The sequence below is a fragment of the Crocuta crocuta genome, unplaced genomic scaffold, assembly GCF_008692635.1.
Source record: "Crocuta crocuta isolate KB4526 unplaced genomic scaffold, BGI_CrCroc_1.0 scaffold221, whole genome shotgun sequence".
Classification (NCBI taxonomy): domain Eukaryota; kingdom Metazoa; phylum Chordata; class Mammalia; order Carnivora; family Hyaenidae; genus Crocuta; species Crocuta crocuta.
In genome coordinates this window covers 1,821,526-1,834,582 of record NW_027528610.1, presented here as the reverse complement: position 1 = coordinate 1,834,582, position 13,057 = coordinate 1,821,526, and the positions used below count along the sequence as shown (strand labels likewise).

General features: G+C 53.1%; 1 protein-coding gene across 1 annotated transcript in view; it reads left to right on the top strand.

Moving 5' to 3' along the window:
- The window catches only part of PRKX (protein kinase cAMP-dependent X-linked catalytic subunit), a 71,986-nt gene that overhangs the window by 6,287 nt on the left and 52,642 nt on the right, over window positions 1-13,057 (top strand). The window contains exon 5 of the mRNA XM_077754737.1: window positions 2,514-2,663. Coding sequence (XP_077610863.1) covers window positions 2,514-2,663 — 150 coding nt within the window. The remainder of the gene's footprint in view (window positions 1-2,513; window positions 2,664-13,057) is intronic.

Here is a 13,057-nt window from a genome sequence, read left to right as displayed (position 1 = left end):
TTCTAGGAGAGAGAGGGAGAGAGACACAGCGTGAGCAGGGGAGGGTCAGAGAGAGGAGACACAGACTCTGAAATAGGCTCCAGGCTCCGAGCTGTCAGCACAGAGCCCGACGCGGGGCTCGAACCCACGAACCGCGAGATCATGACCTGAGCCGAAGTCGGACGCTTAACCGACTGAGCCACCCAGGCGCCCCTACTGTATTGTCATCTTAACCATCACCATCATCACCAACACCATCATCATCATGATGGTCACTGACTACCACCTCCAACCCTGTGACCATTATCACCATCATCACGACCGTCGTGACCACCATTACCAACCCAATCATCATCACCACCACCCCCGCCTTCGTCACCACCTTCCCTTCAACCTCTGCCTGCGTCCTCGCACTTTGACCATCTTTGTCATTATCGTTGTTACATCATCACTTCTGACACCTCATGAAACTTATCTTAACTGAAATTCACACAACATAAAATTATTTTACAGTGAACAACTCTGGGGCGTTCAGCACATTCACAATATGCAACGCTCCCTTCTCTCCTGTTCTGGAACACTTCCATCTCCCCAAAAGGACACCTTATCTCCATTAAGCTCTCACTCTTTGTTCTCTTTCCCCCTGTCCTTGGCAACCTCCGGTCTACTTTCTGTCTTTATGGATTTGCTTGTTCCGGACATTTCATATAAATGGAATCCTACAGTATGGGGCCTTTTTTAAATTTGTTTCTTTCATTTGCATGATGTTTTTGGGTTTCATCTGTAGAGTTAGTGTTATCTTAGGATTTCATTCTTGTTTATGACTGGGAAATATTTCACAGACTGGATAGACTCTTTTTTTTTTTTTTTTTTTTTTTTAAATCCTGTTATTTGAGTTTGCTTAGAGAAACAGTACTGTGGATGGGCGGCTTCAACCACAGACCTTTATTGCCTCACAGTCCTGGAGGCTGGAAGTCCAAGATGCAGGTGTGGGCGGGACTGGTTTGTCCTGAGGCCTCTCTTGGGCGTGTAGATCCTATCTTCTCTCTGTGTCCTTACATGGCCTTCCCTCTCTGTGTGTCTATGTCCTAATCTTCTCTTCTTATCAGGACGCCAGTCAGACTAGGTCGGGACCCACCCTACTGACTTCTTTTAACTTTATCCCTTCTTTTAAGATCCAGTCTTCAAATACAGTCACGTTCTGAGGTCCTGGACATTGGGACTTTGCTATGTTTTCTGTGGGGGAGGGACACACTTCAGCCCATTACACCCGTGAAACTTTAAATGCATCCAATGACACCTCAGTCCCCTCGGACCTCCCGTCCTGCAGTAGTTTGGCATGAGCGCTGGTGGATTTGTCTGGTCAGCTCTGAGGGCAGAAAGCAGGATCCTTGTGTGACAGAGGACAGAAGGAGACTATGGTAATGGTTTAAAATAAATAAATTTTTCTTCTATGTTTTGTTTACTTCTGAGAGAAACAGCGTGAGCAGGCGAGGGTCAGAGAGAGAGAGGGGGATACAGAATCTGAAACAGGCTCCAGGCTCTGAGCTGTCAGCACAGAGCCCAACATGGGGCTCGAGCCCACGAACCTTGTGATCATGACCTGAGCCCAAGTTGGACGCTTAACCAACGGAGCCCCCCAGGCGCCCCTGTGGTAATGGTTTAAAGACCACCTCTCTGCACATCCTGCAGCCCCCCTCGACCTGCCATTCTCTTGTGCGTCTCCATCCGCCCACAAGCCCCCAGGCACCCCTCTACTTCTTCTTTAAAATAATTTTTTCTTATACTGACATAACAAATTTCACCATTTTAACTAATTCTATGCATACAACTCAGTGGCATTAAATAATTCACAGTATTGTGCGAACCTCAGCACTGCTTACTTCCAACGCTTTCCTGTCACCCCCAAACAAAACCCCACACCCCACACGAATCCACTCTCCTGTCCCTTGCTTCTTGAGACCTAGTAACCTCTCCTCATTCTCCATCTCTGAATCCCTCAGTTACAGATATGTCCTATCAGTGGAGCCCTACTGTGTTAATCCTCGTGTGGGTGGCTCCTTTCTCTCCGTGTAATGCCTTCTGGGTTCATGCACGTTGGAGTACCTCGTCCCTGCTTTATGAGCCGCCTTTCTTAGTCTTTCGCTCCTGGAGGATCAGTGGTCAGCGCATTTATGAATCAATAGGGTACAGGGTTGGCGCTCATGTTCCTGGATGGAGTGACTGGGACAGAAGCCTTGGCTCCCCGCCCCCTCGCTCCCACCTCTGGGAGCATAGTTTCAGGATGAGTGTGGACCCGGCTCTCCATCCCAACGTTTTGCCCACATAGTCCTCAAGCAGCGGCCAGTTAAGGGCCGAGACCCTCAGTGGTGGAGGCGGTCACTTACCAGATGTGCTTTTTCATGTAGTGCAGCCCGTGTGTGTGGTGGGTTTTCTTCCGTCCTTGGAGGAGGGCTGGGGAGGCTTAGCCTTGAGCATGGTGTCTGCCGTCCTTTGTGCATGAGCCAGGAAGTAAGCACGCCTCACCAAGGCAGGCATCGCCATCATCATCATCACTGTCATCGTCATCATCACCACCATCATAACCATCATCAGCACCAAAATCATCATCATCATCATCATCATCACCATCATCACCATCACTTCTCAAGCATGGTGCAGGCTCATCCTTTCAGGGATGGATGGTGGTGTTACTTGTCTGGATTTAGAACTTGTTCCTTTCAGTAGACCTTGAATCTTCTGTGTGTGCTTCTGAGGCTGTTGAGAGTTTGCACACACCCACCCCCTCCCCCACTCCGTGGCTGCACGGACACCTCCCTGTTCTGGCTCTTGGGCTGGGAAATCGGGGCACAGGGCGGGGTCCCCAAGGAAGCCCACTGCAAGGTCGTCTCCACTCTCCTGTTGTGATCGCTCTCAGGGGCTCTCTCCCCGTCTGAGTCTTCTATGGCTGATGTGACAACCGAGTGGCTTCAAACAACACAGGCATTTTCTTTTTTTTTTTTTTTAATGTTTTATTTATTTCTAGGAGAGAGAGAGAGACAGCGTGAGCAGGGGAGGGTCAGAGAGAGAGGGAGTCACAGACTCTGAAACAGGCTCCAGGCTCTGAGCTGGCAGTCAGCACAGAGCCCGACGCGGGGCTCGAACCCACGAACCGCGAGATCATGACCCAAGCGAAAGTCGGACGCTTAACCGACTAAGCCACCCAGGCGCCCCACGTGCATTTTCAGTCCCACGGCAGTGTGGGTTAGGAGTCTGAAGGTGGGTGTCACTGGGTGGGTGTCACTGGCTTCACATCAAGGGTCCGCGGGGCTGCACTCCCTTCCACAGGCTCCAGGGGAAAGTCTAGCTCCCTGCGTTTTACAGCTTCTAGATGTTGTCTGCCTTCTTTGGCTTATGATGCCTTCATCCATCGTGTAGCACAGCACACTTGGGTCAGATCTCACGCCGCCTTGTCTCTGGTTCTTCCTCCCCTGCCTCCCTCTCACACTTGTGAGGACTCATCCAGCGCCCTGACGATCATCTCCCTATTTCCACTCAACTACTTAGCCCGGGGGAACTCAGTTTCCCCTTTGCCATGTAGACTAAGACTCATGCGTTCTGGGTATTTGGGCGCTAGCATGTTTGTGACGAAGGTGTGACTCTGTCTACAACACCCGCTTAAGTGGCACTGCTTTAGAGAGTGGGGTGGGGGTGACGTGGGGTGAGGTGGGGCGGCTGCGTTCCAGCTTGGCCTTCCTCCGTCTCCACCCGCATCGACATCCATCAGCTTCCATAAACGGGCAAACCGCATTAACGATAAAAAGCTCTTCCATTAGGAGTAGAAATGCTAAGCCTGATTAGCTATGCCTGTGGCTCTTAGTGGTGGGTGTGTGGGTGTGTGTCCGTGAGTGAGAGACGGAGAGAGAAGGGTGGGGAGACAAGCGATTAGTGGAGTTAATTGACCCTCTCACATCCGTGCCCTCCTCTGCCTGGACTAATGGCCACCTCTGTGGGCCCGTCCCCTGCGCTGGGCGGGCAGAACTGGTTCTGACAAGGGAGCCTTGGCATTGGCCTTGCTCGAAGCTGAGATGACCCCGCCTTCCCTTCTGGGAGCTTCACGTGGCCCCGGTGGCCCCGGACGCACGGTCGGGTCGGACACCAGCTGCGAACCGGACGTAGTCACCGCCCGGCACCCTGGAGCCTGGGGGAGTGAGATCAGGAAGACAGACACGATTGTTTGCAAGGCGTCTTGAGCCACTTGACTGATTTCATAACAGGGGCACCTTTTTGGGTTAACTTGGCAGGCTCTGGCCTCCGGGTTCCCTTGTGAAAGAATAATGCCTCCAACACAATGAAAGCTTCTACGCAGCTAATTCCAGGAGGCTGCTCCCTTGCTTCCCGTGGGTACAGATCTCTGCATCTACGCTGGGTGGGATGGACCCGATGGTACGCTTCTGCCTCACCGTTAGGGCGTCTGCGTAGGCGTCCGGGGGAGGCTTTCGGATTCCATCTGAATGGAAGAAAACACGGTCGGCCCTTAGCACCCGATGCGTTCGAAGTCGTCTGCGATTTGTCCATCGAAGCCTCCTGAAGCGTCCTGAGCTCCGAGACTCACCCCTGCAGGGCCCCTGTGTGGGGGATGGTGGAGGCGGAGGGGAGGGTGCACATTCCAGGGTGCAGATCCCTCCCTGTTCCTTCTGCCTGGAGGAGGTCGGGCAGAGAGACTCTTCGGTGCGGGAGGCTGCCTCCAGCCCCGCGGGTCAGCCGTGCCCGCGTGTGGGAGTTTCCTGTAGAACCCGCCGGGCCGATGCTTCCCCCGCCGCCGTGGCTCAGCTCGGGCCAGTGCGCTCCCGGGACCTGCTTGCACCTTCACGCCACCCAGTGCAGGAAGCCTGCACAGGCTACACCTTGGGCCTCCCGGGTCGCCGCCCACCTGGGCGGTTCCACCTTGGGTACCGCGTGCTCCATGCTGCGATCCGCGGAAATTGGGACATTGTTGGATTATGGAAGGTTCCCCCAAGGTCCGTGCCGCAGTGCACCACTCGCGACCTGCCGTTCACACCCAGCGCCACATCGTCTTGAGCGGCTCCCGTGCGCGGAAATTACAGTAATTGTCTTGAGGTGGTTGGTTGGGACACAGTCCTGACGAGGCAGCTCATCAAAGAGCTTCGGAGGGCGGCCTCCGGAGAGTTCTTTCAAAGTGGTTGACAATTAATCTGGACGATGATTTCATCTTGGGAGCCACTTGACGCAGCAAGGGCTGTGCAGATGGGGGGCCGGGCGTGGCCGGCCACAGCCCGGGCTCCGGAGAAAGAGGGCCTTTGTGACGCTNGTCAGAAGCACACACAGAAGCAAGACTGTGTGTGTGCCCGGGCGTGCCTGGTGAGCGTGCTCACGTCCGCAGGGGCCATGTAGCCGGGGAGGATCCTGGGCCAGCTTATGTTTGCAGACAGACTCCAAGGACACCAGTCTTCAGACTCGGAACATCCAGCGTGTAGTGATTCCCGACCCCCGAAAGGGCCTGAAGACGGCGCGCCGGCCAGGATGTCATCTTCCTGGCACTGGATTCCGTTATCGTTACACTTTCTTTTTTAACGTTTTAACGTTTTAACGTTTTATTTATTTATTTATTTTTTTAAATGTTTTATTTATTTCTAGTAGAGAGAGAGAGAGAGACAGCGTGAGCAGGGGAGGGTCAGAGAGAGAGGGAGACACAGAATCCGAAGCAGCTCCAGGCTCCGAGCTGTCAGCGCAGAGCCCGATGCGGGGCTCGAACCCACGACCCGTGAGGTCATGACCTGAGCCCAAGTCGGACGCTTAACCGACTAAGCCACCCAGGCGCCCCATGTTTTATTTATTCTTAAGAGACAGAGAGACCGAGCATGAGTGTGTGAGGGTCAGAGAGAGAAGGAGACACAGAATCCGAAGCAGCTCCAGGCTCCGAGCTGTCAGCGCAGAGCCCGATGCGGGGCTTGAACCCACGAACCGTGAGGTCATGACCTGAGCCCAAGTCGGACGCTTAACCGACTGAGCCACCCAGGCGCCCCTATTTTATTTATTTCTGAAAGAAAGAGAGAGAGAGAGACAGCGTGAGCAGGGGAGGGTCAGAGAGAGAGGGAGACACAGAATCCGAAGCAGCTCCAGGCTCCGAGCTGTCAGCACAGAGCCTGATGCGGGGCTCGAACCCACGAACCGTGAGATCGTGACCTGAGCCGAGGTCGGACGCTTGACCGGCCGAGCCCCCCAGGCGTCCTCGTTATTGCTGGAGTTTGAAGAACAAGCAATGTTCGTGCAAAAATAAAGTCAGTTGTGGGGCCGCTTGGTGGATGCGTTGGTTAAGCAAACGACTCTTGATTTCGGCTCGGGTTCGAGCCCCGCGTGGGGCTCTGCGCTGACAGCGGGGAGCCTGCTTGGGACTCTGTCTCCCCCTCCGTCTGCCCCTCCCCTGCTTGTGCTCTGTCTCTCTCTCTGTCTCTCGCTCACTATAAATAAACTTAAGAAAATAAAATCACTAATGACTCCCTCTTCCCTGAATGTTTGAGTTTATTGTCAGGTGATTGTACTTAGGAAGGCGCTTTTCTTTCTTCGATCCTTCAACAGCTCAGTCTCATTTTGGGAACAGACTCCACTGCATCCATTGTATTGATCTGTTCAAAGAACCGTCTTCTTTCTTCTTCTTTTTATTGCCGCTCAGTCGATTTCCTGTGCTTAGTTTTACACATTTCCCCTCCCATTTTGCTGTTTCTTTTGTTTGCTTCTCTGGTTTCTCTTTTCTTTTCTATCTGTTTTTTTTTTTTTTTTTTTTTTTTTTTTCTTGCTTCCAGCTTCTAATTCTTAGGTCTGTTCTTCCGTTTCTGGGGTCGCGTCACTCCTCTCTCCGTACGGTTTGACCTCGTTTACTCTTCTTTTCCCAAGTGTCTCATTTTGATCAAGACTCTGGGCTGTGACCCTCCCTGCGGCCGAGCGTCAGGGAAGAGACGACATTCCAGCCTGGGGAGATTGCTCAGAAACCCCCGTCCTTTCCTGGATTCAGGCCGCCTTCGGGCGCCCCGTGCAGTCCGGGGCTCTCGCCCTGGTTGTCGGAAGCCTGAGGCCCGTTGATCCTTTGAAGGAGGCTGTGCGTTCTCGTGGGCTCAGCCTCTCCCTCCCAGCTGGTGCTGGCGTGTCTCTGGCTTCCCTCCACCCTGCAATCAGCCACGCTCTGCCGCTTCCTCGTCTCACAGGCGGCGGAAGGGAGTGTGAAGAAAACAAGTCAGCGCGCACCTGCTGCAGAAACGTGTCCCCAAATGCTCAGCATCTCAGGACAGCTGCTCTGAGGCCCGGGGGCTTGTCTTCCTTCAGAAGGAAACCTCGAGGGGCGCCTGGGGGGCTCAGTCCGTTAAGCGTCCGACTTCGGCTCAGGTCATGGTCTCACGTGGGTTCAAGACCCGCCTCGGGTTCTGTGCTGACAGCTCGGAGCCTGGAGCTGCTTCAGATTATGCATCTCCCTCTCTTCTCTGCCCCCAAGTAAATAATAAATATTTAAAAAATTTAAAAAAGAAGGAAGAGTTGGGTAGCAGTGTCGTCCGGATGGAGTGCAGTCTAGGGGTGAACTTGAGACCACCATTCAGACCTTGGGATGATCTTGGCAAAGCGTCAATGGGAAGGTGTGACAGGTGGCTGTGTGGTCTGGATTCCTTCCATCTTGTGTCACCAGGTGGAGGCTCCCGACCTCCGTAAAGGTGAAAACCTACTTGTCGCTAAATTAAATCGGGTAGTTCTTTTGTACCGTGTTTTTCTTCTCAGTTCGTTAGTGCACGGGACGTGTGCACACTGGCGCAAACGGAGTGCACACGGGTAGACGGGGTTGGGGTCGTTGGGTGACCTCCCTCCCGACACTCGAAAGCACCGTCATTCTTCAGATTTGGGGAAACAGGGTGATTACACTCAAGCGCGGCTGCCACACTGTGTGGGAAAGCAGCGTCCCGCTCCACAGCCGGGCTCAACACCGAGTCCCCGGCTCTGCTCCAAACGCTGGCTCGGGAATCGTTCCTTTGGAAGCTCCTCATTCCAGAAACCGCACCCCGGACCGCGGTCGGGCATCCAGCCTTCCTCATCCATAGCCAAGAAAAGCCTGATTCCCCGTCACGGACACCACACGGCGATGGGAAAACGTAAGGCAGGAGTTTTACCAAATTCACCCTTCGGCAAGGGAATGACTCTGTAGCGCGGAGAGCAGTCGTCTTCGATGTGTGTGCCTCACGGACGGCGCTTTTCACGGCGGGGAGGCGATCAGACAGGGCGAGTGGGTGTATCAAGGCCCCTGAGGGAAGTGGGATACGGTCTTCGTACGGACTTTTCTTTTTTTGCTGGCGTTGGAGCTCACTTCCCAGATGGGTGGCCTCCTTTCTCGTTTAAACGCGCTTGCCGTGTACGTCGTGTGAAGGTGATTGATTGATTGATTGATTGATTGTCACCATCATCCAGGCACACGGGACATTTTTCGGGTTTCTCCCAGGGACCCTCCTGGGAGAGGATGCAGGAATGCCTTCCTCTTCCGGGAAGTAAGATTGTGCAGTGGAAACTGCATTTCCCTGTGGATGAGCAGGAAACGGTGGACGGAGACGGTGGGCGGGGGGGAGTGTATTTCCATCCCATTCTCTGCCAGGACCTTTGATCCCAGAGGAAAGGCTGTGGTTTGAAGCAGACAGGGAGCCCTTTGCATGGAAGGCATCTTGCATCTGGCTGGGATACGGCACGGTGCATAATGTTTGCTGCTTGCTCGGGACTCTCAGAACGCCCGCATTTGGTGCGTGGGGATGTTTAATGATCACCGCGTCGGAGCTACCTCACAGTGAGAAGGGCGCATCGCCAAACCCTACAAACTCAACGTCTGCGTCGTTTGCAGAAACGATCCGATACTAAACATACACCTTTGTTGCGTTTGCGGAATCATGTCGTGTGCAAAATACTCCACTTAACGCCTCTTGGATGAGCTGGTTGGTTACGGAATGGGCTGCTATAGGGAGCTCATTGTCGAGACCAAAGTAGTAGTTGTCTTCTCTCTCCCTGTTGCCTGGGAGTTGGGTGGTGGTTTCCGGAGGCTTCCGGAAGGGTGCTGATGTCCTCTCGGACCCCCAGTCCCCGTCCATCCGCCAGTGGAGTACACTTGCTCGCTCTCGTGTTTTATATACTTGTTTCCTTGCTAATTTCCTACGCTCTCCAGATAGTGACTCCCACCAGCGGACACACAAGCATTGCTCAGCGTCCCTGAGGTGTTTCCAGGGTGCCCAAGAGTGCTGAGGTCAGAGAGTGTGACGCCAAGTGGGCCCTGGACGGTGACTGATTCGTGGCGATTTCTGTACCGAGCAAGAAGCATGTTTCAGAACATGAAACGCCTCACTGTGTCCAAAAAACGCGTCTTGAGTGTCTGTGTTTCATCTCGCTCCGTCCGACGGAAGCGGTCACTTGGCTCAGCGTGGACTCCTCCTGAAGGCGTTGCTTCCTTCGAACTCTGGACGTCCCCACCGCACCGTCCGCGTGGAGTTAACCGCAGAGGCATTACTTACTGAAAGCGGTTATTAGCGCATCCTGCGTGCAGGGAACCTTAACGCTCACTCAGGGGACGGGAAAAGAGAGGATTTCAAGCTTACGCATACAAATAGCTCTAAGAAAAGGTCAGCGTTTGAAGGCTTATAATCAAGGTGTCAAGAAGGAAGTGGCGACTCGATAGCTCATGTTCAGTGCTCAGTATGATTTGGGTAAACACGACTGGGGACGCACCACACAGGGCTTCTGGACGCTCCGAGATAAACTTCTTCTATTGCTTTCGCTCTGAGAGCCACCCGCCCCTCCCCCCCCAGGCCCACTCACTTACGGAAACTTTCTGACTCCCCCGCTCTGGTATCCGTCTCATTCTTAAATGGGGAGAGACCGCAGACCTGATGTTTATCAGCAGGTTACGCTGTGTGAGGCATCAAGGTAAGAAAAGACATGTGATCCCAGAAACAGCAGATAATGCAGGGAACCCAAGAGAAGCTCGATTAAAATAAAAAGAGGAACACAGGAGACGTTGGACAAGTAAGTCATGAGTTGAGTCCCCTTTTTAGAGAAGTTGAAGATACTGTTCCCGTCAGCAAAAATATGATGTGACCGTAAAACAGAAGCAGCTTTAAATAGAATTGCTGAAAATATAAATAATTAAACGAGGAAATTTCCAAAAACCAAAGGGCGATCTTGTTTATGCCTGTGAGTTCGGGTACTTGGAGCTGTGGGCTCCCAAGTGCACAACGGTGATCTAGACCTTTCTCTTGGGTGAGCACTGGAGAGCGTGTCTCAGAGCAACGCCCATGGAGGGGTCCATGCTCCCCGACATCCAGTCGTGTCTTCCTGTGGGTCTCTCAGCAAATCACTGCAGGCCTGGTGGCTCACAACACACAAATTTATGTTCCCACAGTCTTGGAGACCAAGAGTCTGAGATCCAGGGGGCAGGACCCTTGAGATCCGGGGGGCGGGGCTGAGCTCCCTCCTGAGGCCCCAGGGGAGGGTCCTTCCCGCCTCTCCCAGCTCCTGGGGCCCCAGGGTCCCCGGGCTCGTGGCCGCGTCCCCCCGTCTCTGCCTCCGTCTTCACGCGGCTTCTCCTCTGTGTCTGCGTCTCCTCCTCCGTCTCATACAAGGACACGTGTCATTGGATTCAGGGCCCCCCTGATGTAGGATCAGCTCATCTCACATCCTTCACTTCACTTATGCCTGCGCCCCGCCCTGCATTCTCCTTCCCTCTCCCAGCGCCACCCCGCTCTTCCTCTTGGCCGTGGCTCCCCCCTCACCCCCACTCTTCACCATTGGCTCTGGCCTCTGTCCTGATTTGTGCCCGGGCCCCCTCACTGCCCTGGCATCTCCAGCCAGGTGGGATCTCACAGTCTGTGGGTTCGAGCCCCGCCTTGGGCTCTGTGCTGACAGCTTAGAGCCTGGAGCTGCTTCAGATCCTGTGTCTCCCAGTCTCCGCCCTTCCCCCCGCTTGCTCTCTGTCTCTCAAAATAAAAGACAAAAAAAAAAAAAAAAACCCAAAAGAACTCACTGGAAGGGTTTCAGAATCCGTCCCTTCTTTGCTGCTCCTCGTAGCGTTTCCTCCAGCCTCTGAAATCTCGGTTCCCTCTACGGCTCTTGCCTCACCTCCCTCACTTCTTACCTCACCTCCTTCGTTCTTCCCCGTCACCCTACCAAGCAGCCTCCCGTCTACACCACCGTCCGCCTTCCGGTTTGAAACTCGACTTCCTCAAAAGGGAATGTCTTTCCTGACTCCCCTTCTTGTCTTCCCCTGCACACCCGCATCACAAAGTCATCCAGACCGCGTAGGCTCAGGAAGATAGCGCTGTCATATCTAGTCGCATTGCATTGACTCGGTCTTCGCTCAGAGATCTAGGCGGCGTTCGTAACACGGGCGGCACGAATCATTTGTGGTCAAAGATAGAGGTTTCCAAATAACTAAAAAAAAGTTTTAGTGTATTTATTTTTTGAGAGCGAGCAGGAGAGGGGCAGATAGAGAGGGGGAGCAAGAATCGCAAGCAGGTTCCGCACTGGCAGCGCACACCCTGATGTGGGGCTCGAACCGGCGCACCATGGGATCATGACCTGAGCCAAAATCAAGACTTGGATGCCTAACAGACGGAGCCACCCAGGCACCCCCCCCCCCCAAATATGTCTAACATGGCAGTAGACACTTGCTACAAGAATTGAGTGTGAGCTGCATGGTAGAACTTTATTTTTTAAAATATTTATTTATTTTTGAGACAGAGCATGAGCAGGGGAGGGGAGGGGAGAGAGGGAGACACAGAATGTGAAGCAGCCTCCAGGCTCTGAGCTGTCAGCACGGAGCCCAACATGGGGCTTGGGCCCATGAGCCACAAGATCATGACGTGAGCCGAACTCAGACGCTTATCTGACGGAACCACCCAGGTGCCCGTGAACGGCAGAACTTGAAGCCCTCCAATGTGGTAGCCACATTTCAGACCCTCAGTAGCCCCTCTGAGCTTGTGCGTTCCATAGTGGAAACCAGGATGTAGAAGATTCCTCTCCCACAGAATGTCCGACCGGGCAGTGTTTGCTCTTTCTCAGTGATTCTTTTTTTTATTTTTAATTTTTTTTTTCAATGTTTTATTTATTTCTAGGAGAGAGAGAGAGACAGCGTGAGCAGGGGAGGGTCAGAGAGAGAGGGAGTCACAGACTGAAACAGGCTCCAGGCTCTGAGCCGGCAGTCAGCACAGAGCCCGACGCGGGGCTCGAACCCACGAACCGCGAGATCATGACCTAAGCGAAAGTCGGACGCTTAACCGACTAAGCCACCCAGGCGCCCCTCTTTCTCAGTGATTCTTAACGGTTGGTCACTCTGTTCCCACCGGGCACTGGGCAGTGTCTGAGTAGTATTGATTGTTACGGCTGGGGCTTGGAGCAGGTGGGGTGTAAGCATCTGTTGGGTGCAAAAAGGGGTGCTTTTCAACATGCTACAGTGCTCAGGACGCTGCATCTCATCCAGCCTAGATGTCCACTGTGCAAGACCTTGGCTTAGTGTAAGACATTCTCTCATTTCTCTCTCTTTCTCTGTCTCTATATGTATCATCTATCCATCCATCCCTATGTCCATCCATCTATTTATCCATCCATCCCTCTCTCCTACATCCATTCCTATACCCATCCATCCATCCATTCATCTATCCATTCTACCATCCATCCACCCACCCACCCATCTATCCATCCATCTATCCATTCACTCTATGTATCTATCCATCCCTCCACCCATCCATGCACCCACTCACCCACCCACCCATCTATCCATTTACTCTATCATCTATCTATCTATCTATCTATCTATCTATCTATCTATCTATCTATCCATCCTTCCTTCCTTCCTTCCTTCCTTCCTTCCTTCCTTCCTTCCTTCCTTCTTTATTTCTTTCATCTATCCATCCATCCATCTGTCCAACTATCTATCCATCCATCCATCCATCCATTCTACCATCCATCCACCCACCCATCCATCTATCCATCCATCTATCCATTCACTCTATCTATCTATCTATCTATCTATCTATCTATCTATCTATCAATCATCTATCTATCTATC